The following is a 12,707-nucleotide window of genomic DNA, read 5'->3' as shown; positions in this document are numbered from 1 at the left end:
CTAGGTTTAGATTTTATAATAACTAGCAAAATTCAAGATTTCTGTGATCTGTAAAGCTGTTCTTGTTTAAGAATCACACAGTTCTAATAATGATCTTCAGCAAGCATTCAAACTTTTTTCAAGTAGATAAATCAGTAATGAATTATCCAAAACACTTACATGAACACACCCAGATATAAGAAAAAGTATTAACAAATCCATAAAATGACTATTAGCATACTGAATAACCTAATTAGAAAAAAAACCTATTAAAATATGTTACTCTTCACTACAATGCTCCCTGTGCATGCCTCTTTCCTATAAGTTAATATCTCAAATGCTGCAGTGTCCAAAATCATCGTCTGCAGCCTTTTCAACACAGATGGACTTGAAAAGAATAACACAAGCCAGCAATCCCCTACTACAAGAATGTTTTAGCTTTCCCTTGATGGTGTCACTTCTCTGTATTGTTTAGGCTTGAAGACCTAACAAGAACACCTTTCTAGAGGGTAAAGGCTACTGGCACACTAGTAACAAAGAATCCTACAGGGCAGCATTGGATACTTTCAGCAAAATATCTGAAGTCTTAAATCTATCTAGTTTTCAATTGATGGATTAGGCAAGACTGTCTATTACCATGATATAGAAGACATAATTACACTACATTGAAATTAGAATAAAGCTGATTTGCTAATGTAATTCCATGACATTTTTCTCTTTACCTGCAAAAACCTTTTTTAAAACAAAAAATTCATATTCAACATATACATGACAGAACTAAATACATTACAGAAATTGTAATATGAACATTTGTATAAAAACATCTCTTCTCTGCCAAACCACTGAATCATTATATATTTTCAGAAGAAAAGTAACTGCCTACGGAAAAATACCTGGGTTCTAAAAAAGGGGAAAAAGCAGTAAAACAGCAAGAATATGATAAGAATCTTGATGGTAGAAATATGAATAGTGGGAAGTTATGATGCAAGAGTAAAAATCTAGAAAGTGTAGGCCGCGCCAGAAAAAGGCAAGATAATAAAAGTAGTCAAACAAATATATACAAACTTGCACAAATCATTTTGCACTAAAATTTCATGCAAAATGAGAAATATTATATTAGAGCTATATTATATATCACCAAGGTGATGATAGTGTTTGTTAAATACTATAACAGGTTAGAAGGGGTAGGGCAGAAAAGACAGTAATAACAGAGTTTAATTACTCCAAGCAGCCTGGTAAGAAATCATGACAAAATATGCTGAAGGGACTACATTTTTATGTGTTGTAAATAATGGCTTCTTGGAGCCATTAGAGAAACTATGAGAGATAAAACTCTAGGCAAATAATATGTTTCAATATTTCAAAATATAATAACTAAAAAAACCCCAAAACATTAAAAAACCCTGACTATAATATACTCAACCTCTGTGTTCTCCTGGGAGGAAATCACACTGAAAAGCCACCAGAATGTTTAGCTGCATTAGGAAAAGGTTATTAAGGACATAAAAAATTAGAAAGCTCAACGGGTAAACTGCTTGCATGTTACAGAAGAACACTACTATTGAGTTCAGTAACTGCATATGATCAAGTAGAAAAAAAATCAAGCATGACTTACAAAAAAATAAAGCAAAAAAGAGAGATTGATTGTCAAAGTGACAGAATAAAGAAGACTATTAGTAAACACTTTTCCAGCCAAAATATAGGTAAAGGTTTAAAAGGGTAATATCTGGTAAATTAAATCTACTATTATGCCTATTTTAAAATGTTCTGGGTTATATTTTAATTTTGGCTGAAAAAAGTATTTAAGCCATAAAATCATAAAAAATCCTTGGCTGGAAGGGATCTCACAAGATATCTGGTTCAACCTTTCATGTAAAAGGGAGTTTAGATAAGATTATCTAACACCCTCTCCAATCACATATTGAAAACCTCCAGGGACAGAGACTATCATCTTCTTGGGGAAGTTGTTCTATGTTCATCAAAACTTTACAATATGTGAAAGCTAGGAAGCCTGGAATTGTGCAAAAATGTTATATAACTTTTTAATTAAATTATGTTTGGTAACAATATATAGAAAAGTGGCAAATATGACACTGGCATTTCAAAAGGGACTATGAAAGGCCAAAATGATTGAGGCAAACTAAAACCCAGCAAATCTATATTCAGAAGAAAATTCCTGAGTGTTGTATTGAAGAATGCAAGTAGCAAAAACATGGGAAAAAATATCACATAAAGAATCTAAAATTTTGTTTAAGAAAATTATGCTTCCCCAATTATTCATATCCCTTGAGTACATCACTGGTCTTATATGAGAGGGTCACCCAAAAACTGCGCCAACTTAATTTCCAAAGACATTTTGACATTGTTCCCAAACAAAAGTTCTTCAAGAAAATTAGTAATTGTGGGACATACAGGAATGGGGGTTTCTTAGGTGGGTGGTCAACAGACTGAATAAAAGAAAAGACAAAAAATTACCAATACAAGTTGAGTTTTTACACTGGTTAGATGCAACAAATATTGCCCACTGAGTCTTATGCTGTTAAACACATTCACAAATTATCTAACAATGTAAGAAGTACTGATGCAAAAACACATGCTGATCAAAACAAACTATTCAGAACAGGCAAAACATCTCTCCAGTCAAGAGACAGGACCCCTGACTTCAGAGTAATGCTTAATTATAGAAGAACAGAGCCTTACCATGACATACCAATCTAAAAAAGAACAAATACCAGAATATGTGATAGTAGCCAATTAAACATGGATATGTTGAAGTATTTTTGATGATGTGACAAATATTTATTTAGTATATAAAAGTGCATAAATATTTACAATATCTTGAGGAACAGTAAGTGGTGCTCTTAATTAAGATAAGCATTCAGGTGACGCAAAGACAGAGTCAAAGCATATCTATCCTAAGTAGGACATTAGAAAGTAAATACATGTCAGGATCTAAGGCTGTCATGCCAAGATTCAAAAAGAAGTCAGATTCTCCTCAGGATGCAAAATGCATTTCAAATCAACAAACACTCTGAAAGAGCCTTTCTGAATATTGTAAATCACAAAAAAGTCTGACAACAGAGCAGACTTAGAAGATGTATAATGTGTGTAGGGAAAGTCAAGTTAAAAGGGAGAGGCATAAATATAAGGACAAAAAAATTTCATCCCATTTTTTGAAAAATAAAGATTCTGGAATTCATGCAAATAGGAACAACTCACAGTTTCAGAAATGTAGCACTAAAAGCACAATGAGATTCTGGATAAAAGAGTCAACAATGTTAATTTTCATTTTCTGTACCACAGCAGAACCTTAAACTCTATTCAATAGCTACTACAAACTAAACACCTATATTTCACTATATCTAGAGGGAAGACTAATGCTTGGCAAGTGGCTTCCACTTAGTCTATCATGAGCTAGATCTTAAACTGATGGATCAGCTAATTCTTTAAATTATATAAAATATGAAATATTCTTTGGATAATTCCTAGGCAGATTCATGATCTAATGAATAAAAACCCAAAAACCTATAACCACTCTGCCTAAAAAAATATTTAAAAAACATATTATTTTTAATAGTTAAATATGGAAATTTCAGATATGCTGTGGAACAACAGGAAATGTATGGACATTCAAGAACTGCCCCTCTCAGGTTTCAAACTCCCCATTCTTGCTTACACCACTATAGCAAACAGTTTCAGCCATGGAACAGTCTAGCATGCCTTGCAATCCTGTGACAGATTGGATGTTCTTTCCTTTGTTGGCTTCCCCAGAATCTTCTCAGGCTGAACACTGCAGCCCAGGGAGCATTAATTGGGTCAGGACTACTGTAATTTGCTCACATCCAATGACTGCTGTAGCAGGATGCTAAATAATCATGTACATATTATGTTATTATAAATTATAGTATGAAAGCTGCTGTCAGAGCCCAAGATTTATCAGATAAGGTGAATGCCAGATAATCAAATCTAAAGCACTGTGCACAGATTGTACTAAATTCTCCCACTGCTTTGCAATGCTCTGGCACGGGAAATGGATCATAAACTGTTTCTAACTAGACAGTTACAGAGGGGTTGCTGTTGTGTTAGTCTATGGAAGCACAGCAGCTGTAACATAGAGCAAATTGCTTTTGGATCATTCTAAATTAAGGGTCTGATTCTGTATTTTGTAACACCTGTTTCATATTGTCCATTTCTTCATCAATGCCACTGAATTCTGTGGGTGAATTATTAAAAGAGAAAGAAAGTTATTTTGCATGTTTTAGCAGTTGGTTATTGAAATGTTTGAAACATTTTTATCTACATATGTATATACCTGAGAATATCTTAAAACTGGGCAGTACATATGATTGTGATATCACATTATCTCTTTTTCACAGAAAAACAATATAATAAAAGAAAAACAAGATAATGTTCTTACATATGCATAGTGTATTTTACACATTTGTATTTGAAGTATAAGCCTGCTAGACTACTGTGTCTAAGTCTTTACGTATGTAATGATTTTCACCTCACCTTCAACGTTAACACACTATGATCTATGATCCTGAGCATATCACTCAATTATCTGTTGCCATTTCCCCATTGGTAACGTATTGATGCACACATATGTATTTGCACACCTTCTCCTTAATCATTTATTTTTATTTAGAAGATTGCTCTCCTGGTACAGAAGCTTCCTTTCCTTCTAAAACTTCCCTGTTTTAATACTTGAAAGGTTTAATTATAGAGAATGGCTTGAGTTGAAAAGGAATATGAAGATATAATGACATTTCACATTCTCAATACTAAAATACTATTAAGTCTAGAAATATAAATTACTGGAACAATTATAGCAGCAGAAATAACAGTATTACTGCAATCAACTGCTACTGCTGTAGATATTTGAAAACAATATTTAATTTCCCTTTGAGTGTACCAGTCTTCTCTGCAGAGAAAAAGCTATTGTAAACAATTAACAATACTAAAACTAGCATGAAAATAATTATTCTGAAACATGTCTTGAGATTTCAGAAACAATACCTCTTCTCAATTTCTGATCAAAAAGGGTTTTTTTCTGTGTGCAATTTGGTTTCTCTTCCTTTCTTTTTATTTTTATGTCTTAAAAAAACAGTGATCATAAATAGGTTTAAAACCCCAATATTTTAAAAAGATGATGCTATTAAACTGTTCAAATTATTTTGCCATTTACCTGTGGCAAGTCTGAGCTACTCCCATCATATTCTTTATCAAAGAAATAGGATAGAATACAAAAATAAGTAATAATCTAAGCTGGCACAGAACTGAAGAGGATTTTATTCACTGTAGTGAGGCAACAGGACAAGATGTCTGCCAGCCAGCTATTTAGAGTTTAGCTTTCATTCTGACTGCTTAGCAATGGCTTCCTAGACTGTCAGATGACTCCACTAAACTATGCAAAGGACAGTTTACAGAGTCATAAAACCAATTTCTTGCTGTGCATGAGACAGATTGCAGTACTTGAACTTGGATGAATTCATTTAAGGTGTTTTCATGCATGTATCTGTTACTTTGATTTCTACCCACATCTTCAGATCCTCCAGAATTCATACTGAGCCAAATACTTTTTCCATCTTTGGTCTGTGGATAGCTAAGAGAATTGTAGATGTGTAGGAGGAAGAGGTGGCAGAGACAAACTGTTATGGTCTGACTATTACCCCCATTTCCCATCCTCCTGTGCCACTTAGAGGTAGGAGACAGTGTTGGGAGTGAAGCTGTCTGGGACATGAAGTAAGGATTATCTACTGCCCTCCCCTTGCCCACAGAGCCAAGGAATATAAGCAATACTGGTCAGGCAGAGTCTCCCTTTGGTAAATCCATGGTTGTTCCGAAGGATGTGCTTGTCCTTCATTTGTTTCTATATTGGTACCAGGAATATAGTTGTGCCATTGACCTGAAAGGCTCATGGTTACCCATCTTCCTTTTTTAAGATGAATATAACATCTCATTTGTCTTTTTCTACTGTCATCAGGGGCTTCCTCAGATTGCTCTAAGCTTTCAGAGGGAATGGAAAGTGGCCTAGTGATAACATCAGCCAGGGGTACATGCTTATAAATGTCTCTCTGAATTCGTGGTACTTTATGTCTGGTTTACTCAAGTAGTCCAAAACTTTATCTTGCTCTAGTGTTTCTCACCATCAATCACAGGCACCAGGACTGAGATCTGGGGGGTCTGAGATTTTCTGAATACTGAAGAAATCTATTGAGTATTATGACATTGCTTTCCCAGATATCACGAATATTCTTTTAAATGCATCACTGCTTGAGGGTAAGGCTCTGATGTCCTGAAGAGACTGTGGCAGAAATGAGAGAAATCAGTAGAATTGTTGTACCTTGCCTTACAGAGTGCTAAGTGCACTCTGACTCTAAGGAATACCAAATAATAAGCATACAGAAAACAAGAAGAAATATGTGGGAAGAATGCATGGACATTTCAGAGCTGATTAGGAAAATGTATAGGAAATCATCAGAGGAGACAATATTTTACCCTGAGGGCTTTTAGGTCATCTCAAACTTCAATCAAAATGAAAGGTAGAGGAATCTATCCTAGAAATGAAACATTTAACATGAGCCAATTCCAATAATATGCGACTCCCATGTCAACAGTTTCTGGTACTGACAGCCAAAAGTTCCTATTAGTCAGAAACTGAAGAAGTCTGGGGTCTGAAGTCACTGTTCTCTGCAACTTCCACAATATTGGCAGGTAGGAGAGCCAGAGCGAACAGCAGAGTGAACTAGTCCTACGAGAGAAGGAGCTAAAACAAGATAATGTATTATTAGGTGAATACTGCAGATATCACAAGGGTCATTATCAAACCTGACTCCAAGAGTGATCAGAGCACTTATCAGAAAAAGCTGAGTCTCAGCTAGAGCAGAATCTCCCTTGAAGCAAACTGCAGGATGAAGGTCAGAAACAGCCCTACACTGTTTCAGGGACGAGGAACATTTTACAATAGAAGCCTGACTGCCTGGGTCTAAAGTGATGGAAAAGAAACTATCTGGAGTGGTTTCCTACTGCTGGGGTTGAAAAGCCCACATAAAGAGTACTTGGACAGGCAGTTCTCCATCCCCTGACAAAAGAGAAAAAACCTAGCCTTTATAGACTATATTTGTCTTGGACCCTACAGACTTTGACAGGGAAGCCAAGGAAAATTGAACTTCCCTGAAGCTAGAAAAACATAAAAAATAAGAAAAATTCGATACTAAGATCAAAGTAAATACAAAAATCACAAATATACAAAGAAAATTAAGTGAAATAAAGGCTGAGGTAACCTCAAACAGAAAGAAAGCTGCAAGAAAGCTCAGTGGAAAACTAGAGAGGCAACTGAGAGTGGAAGATATATTTTTGCCTTTTTGGGGAAGTTATAGGAACATATGCTTTCCAAGTCCTAAAAGAGGTTAAGTATCACCAGCTTGAGCACTTTTACATGTCCCAAATCTATTACCTAATTTAGATAACAATCATGAACCACAACATCTCACCTATTAATCCTGCACTAAGAATAGAATTGAACTGCAACATTCTCAAAGAAGGAAAGCCCATGCTGATATGACAATCCAACATATGCAGGCAAAATTTTTAGCCATTTAAGCCATTGTGTTTAATTTCTATTTGAACTTCCCTAATGTAAATTTATTTTTCTGGACTTTATCTGGCCTTTAGCTAGTAAAGAGCTATTTTTCATCTCAAGATTCATTCTCATATACACATTATTACTATATCCCTCAAAAAAATTGCTTGTTTATCTGCTCCAAAATATACTACATGAATTGAACTTTTCTAATCCTTTGTTATAAATTCTTTGAGGTATCCTCCAAAAATTTCTTAGAAGAAACGTCATTTAAACATTGAAAATATAATTTCTATATATCTCATTGGTATGGATACATTTTTGTAATAAATAAAATTCTATATACAACTGAGGATAAAATATTCCGGATGAAGGTATAGTTTGTGAATAAACATTTGAATTAAGGGAAAAGTTGTAAAACTATGAATACTACTTGATGTGTTCTTTTAATGTCAGTATGAGCTACTTAGAAGTACACTTTTTGTGAAATACTTTACAACCTAAAAAGCACTTTTTCACAAGAACTTTTAAGTTGGATTTCAACAGTCTTGTCACATCATTGATTACTGTGCAATTTATTATAAGGTGAAAGCAATCTAGAAATGCTAGACTACAGTAGTAGTATCAAAAACATGCTGGTGCTTGAAATGACTCTATTTGCCCCATGATAAAATGACCTTCAATTACTGAAAAATGGAACAGAAATAAAAAGGTTAAATCAATTGCACAGGGTGATGCCTACCCTCAATATGGCTTAAAAAATGAAAACTGGAGTACATATGTCCAGTTTTTGCAGTGCACGGGAGAAACAAAACCCCTTCAGTCTAACTTTGCTCCAGTTATGGGGTGACATCAATCCAAAGATGCCTATTTGGATAAATGAGACTTGCAGTGCACCATCTCACTGCTAACAGTTTAATTTATTTCACAACATGGACAACACAAACACTCAAAGATACCCTTTATTATGTAAGGATGAACAGTTTTACATTCTGGAAGCATATTTGAGAAGGAGACAAGAGAGTTAAATAGTCCAGGTAGCAGCACGAGTTGGCATTGGATAAGCAAAGTCAGAGACCAACTTGGAGCTATGTAAATACTGAGGTCACTGGCACCTTATGTCAAAAATTTAATTAAAAAAATTGTACATAACTCTAACATAGCCCCTTAGATGCTGAGGTGCACTCCATACTTAGACACCTGACAAGATGTAAAAGGCTGAACCAGCTGCACTGGGAGATGTGCTGCACAGGGGCCACGATGCTGGAAGCTGGCCTAAGTGTGCCCTGGGTCTGTGGTGCCAGTCTCAAATGAGTTAGAGGGCCTGGGGCTTTGATCTCTGTTAGCACAAGTTAGAAGAGTTTGAGTGTCATAAACTGGAATAGAAATTGCTAACTACACTAATCCTGCTGTGAAAAAAAAAAAATGGAAATCACTTAAGTGACGTGTATCTGTTATTTTGACTACTCTACCCCAAAATCCTCCATAAGAACAACTTAGCAATGATCTGCTTGTCTCCAACTCTGCATGACTCTGTGGGTATTCTTCTTCCCTACCTCTGTACAAGCCCCACTGCACATTACTGCTTATCCCTGCATACATGGTTACCTGAGCTGCATACAGACCCCCACAAATTCAAGCTCCTGTGCTATCTCTCATTCCTTAAAGCAGTTTCTTTCATGGGTTAGCTTTCTCTTGCCTGGTCCATTTCTTCTCTGTTTTGGAAACCATCACATGGTTATACTTTTCACATCCTCATAGAACTAGTACCTGATGTAACAGGTACCTCCTCTAAATTTGATCATATGTGTTCCTTCACTCTGCCTACTCAAGACAAACATTCACCAAAGTCCCAAACATGGGCAATACTCTACAAGGGTCCAAATTCATTCCTTACATGTATGTGACTCTCAAAAAGTTGTAATTTTTATTTTTTGCATGGTTTAAATCTCTTCAGTTGTATCATATTCAACATAATAATTCAAATTTTAAATAAAAATAAATAAAAATAAATACCTGTTTTGCTGCATAAGGATGAGGCAAACCACCAACAAATATGGATCCTGTTTCAAGCCAATAAGAACTGGACCAGAAATTTCTAGTTACACTTGTATTTGAAGATAACTTCAGGATTGACATTTCTGCTTCACATGGTACCATGCCTTGCCTACACAAATTCAGAAATAGGCACATTTTACCACCATATATTGTTTACATTACTATCTGACAAATTAATTAAGCTGTTACTAAGCCAACAAGGAAAGAAAACCAAATAAATAGATGTTTTGTATTATAGAACTATAAATGTAAAAGAAGCTGTTTAACAAGCTCTAAGTTGCCTTGTCTTTGGGGTTTGAAATTCTATTAAAATGAAGCCATATTGTAAATCTGGGCAGTTTAATTGCTAAAAAAAGCCAAAGCACATAAATGACTGAATAAAAAGAGTCAGAAAAATTTGAATAATAACAAGAAGGCTTCATAATTTGCAAAAAATACATCAATTGAACTGAAATATTTTAAATATCCCTCTTTCTCATCACACACACACAAATCACAAAAGCAATTTCAAACAAGCTGCATTTTAGAAAGTGCAGAGGTACTATAATAATCTGTATTACTTATCTTCAAAAGCATCATTCCTAAAGCTGAAGTCAGTAATATTAGGCCCTGACATTAATATATACATTCCCATTTCCCTCCCTCACTCACATACCCTCATAAAAATGCTGCCATTAACAACATGCATAAATTGGCAACAACAAACAGAAGGTACCAAGCAAACAATTTGGTTTCTTTCAATTCTTTTAAATGATGTAAAGGTTATTTGCATTCCAATAACCAGCTGGCAGCAATCATTTTATCTTCATGTAAGAAAGCACAGTAAGAAAATATCAGAACTAAACCAGTCTCTCATGGGGGAATTTCTTTTAGCCTATCCTTCTCTCTCTACGTGAAACAAATCAGAGTTCTATCAGCTATATATTTAAAGCTATCCAAGTGCTTTGTAATATGGGTGCCACAAAAAATCTATGTGAAAATAGCAAATACAAAAACCCCCTAAAAAAAAACAAACCAAAATCCACCAAAATCACAAACCAACAACTCACAGCTCTATAAAAGCAATTTGGGTAGGATGCAGTAGGTATTGTATTAATTCAGTTTATGTCTGACAATGCAAAACAAAATTTGAAATTTCTTACAAAAAAGAGCAATAAAAGCTTTCTTAATTATATTCTGTCATATGGTAATATATGGATTCTCACATATAATTTCATGAAGTCTTCTATGTGTCTTTAACAGACATATTGGGGAGCTAACATTAGTGACATTTGCAAACAGTTCTCTATGTTTTCCATGTAGTTCTGTTCTGAGATACTTTCAGAACAATATGCAAACATGGTGATACATACTTACAGAAAGGCCTATAATTATTTGTGTATGTAACATGGCCTGTCCATCCTATGGCAAATAACTTCAGGTGAAGAATAAAAAATTTTGGTTCATTGCTAAAATCAAGAACGAAAAAGATAAATAAATTGGGGTTTTGATTCTGTGGACTGAAAACTGGTGTCTTAATGGATTGTTTCAGGGGATTTTTTTGTTCTCCCCTCAAATTTTTTTGAACTTTATAATAGCTAACATGAATGCAAAAAAGGAGCCAAATGTATCTAGAATCAAGGAAAGAAATGTTTTTCCTACCATGTTTTTTGGATATTATACAGTGGCTGTATGTCTAAGAACACAAACAAGGTTCTGCAACACACCATTTTCATTAATGACCTACAAAGGGAGTTTGCTGATAATGTGTGTAACTGCCACAATCATTCTCTGTAGCTCTATTTGCAATGGTCAAGAAATTTTTACTGCTCTTTGAACCCAGCATGTATGTCATTCTACAGAAACAAGTGGCAGTGAGACTTCAAACAAAAAAAAAAAATGATTTTGCAAATATCTAAAATTACTTCTCTTCCTGATAAAATGATATTGTAATTATGAATAAAAACATAATAAAAAGATAGCAATATTTCAGAAATATTTAAAGTCAGACTTGTTTTAATGCAGCGCAATTCTTAAGATGGAGTGGAAGAGGGTCAGGGAGGAACTGCCAGGCTTTTCTTTTTAACTATTTGACAGATGTGCTAAGTGAAGTACAGCTGCTCACACAACTTCTGTTTTTCTCTTAATTACTATTTCTTCTACATGTTTTCAGATGTTTACACTGTAACTAGTTATATGACCATGTATGTACTTCTATCACACAAACACCATATTGATGTTATTTCCACATTAGCTTTAGACATATTTTTTAGCTTGTCCTTAATAGCTTATATGATTGATATGTGAAAGTATTTTGTGTGCATATATTAAAAGAATATTTTGAAAATAATTCTCAGCATTTGGTTTCAGAAAACAAGTTAATGCAATTCAAAGCATGAGCTGCCTTTGCCCTAAGCTTGTTAGAATGTCAGCCATGCACCTCTGATTGTGTTTGATTGAATCTAGCAGGGTCTGGCCAAATTAGAATAATGACTTTAAACCATTGTTTAGCATTTGCTAATGATACAATCACTGGGTCACATATGCACTCTATGAAATTTCCATCAGGCTTTTAAAATACTTTTTCGACAATCAGCACATTGGGTGCTTTAAAGGTCAAGTAAGATGACAGGGCTTTTCGCATAATTATAAATGTGGAAATGCATACAGCAACTCTCAAGCACTTTTGCTGGGTAAGCTACCAGTAATTGTGCCTCAGTCCAAGCCAGCAGTAATAGTTCACAGTTTCCTCATTTTTAATCACACAAATGTAGTGATTAAATACTGGCCTATTAATTATAACCTGAAGATGAATTCTGTCTAAACAGTATGAAACCCATTGCTCAATGCCTCGCAGGTTGGAACGAGGGAAAGGTCAGACAATAATTTGATAACTATTGATATAACAGTCCCTAAACATGGCAATGTCTGTATGAAATCCAAGTCCTTTTACATAATATCTTTACCTTCTGACATTTTTTAGTGATGATTAAAAGACATTTTTAGGATTATCATAAAATGGTAAAAAAGTAACAAAACAAAGGGTAGAAGCGGAGGAGGGAAAGGGGGATGTTCAGAAAAAGTACTTTGTCAGTCATGCTGTGCA

At 34.7% G+C, this 12,707-nt stretch overlaps 1 protein-coding gene across 1 annotated transcript in view; it reads right to left on the bottom strand.

The window, feature by feature from the left end:
* Positions 1-12,707, bottom strand: part of EYS (eyes shut homolog) — a 797,164-nt gene that overhangs the window by 284,661 nt on the left and 499,796 nt on the right. The window contains exon 34 of the mRNA XM_054514337.1: positions 9,581-9,731. Within this exon, the coding sequence (XP_054370312.1) occupies positions 9,581-9,731 (151 nt within the window). The remainder of the gene's footprint in view (positions 1-9,580; positions 9,732-12,707) is intronic.

This window comes from Molothrus ater, chromosome 3 (assembly GCF_012460135.2).
Source record: "Molothrus ater isolate BHLD 08-10-18 breed brown headed cowbird chromosome 3, BPBGC_Mater_1.1, whole genome shotgun sequence".
NCBI lineage: Eukaryota > Metazoa > Chordata > Aves > Passeriformes > Icteridae > Molothrus > Molothrus ater.
Note: the sequence above shows the minus strand (reverse complement) of the source record. Positions and strands in the feature narration are given on the sequence as shown.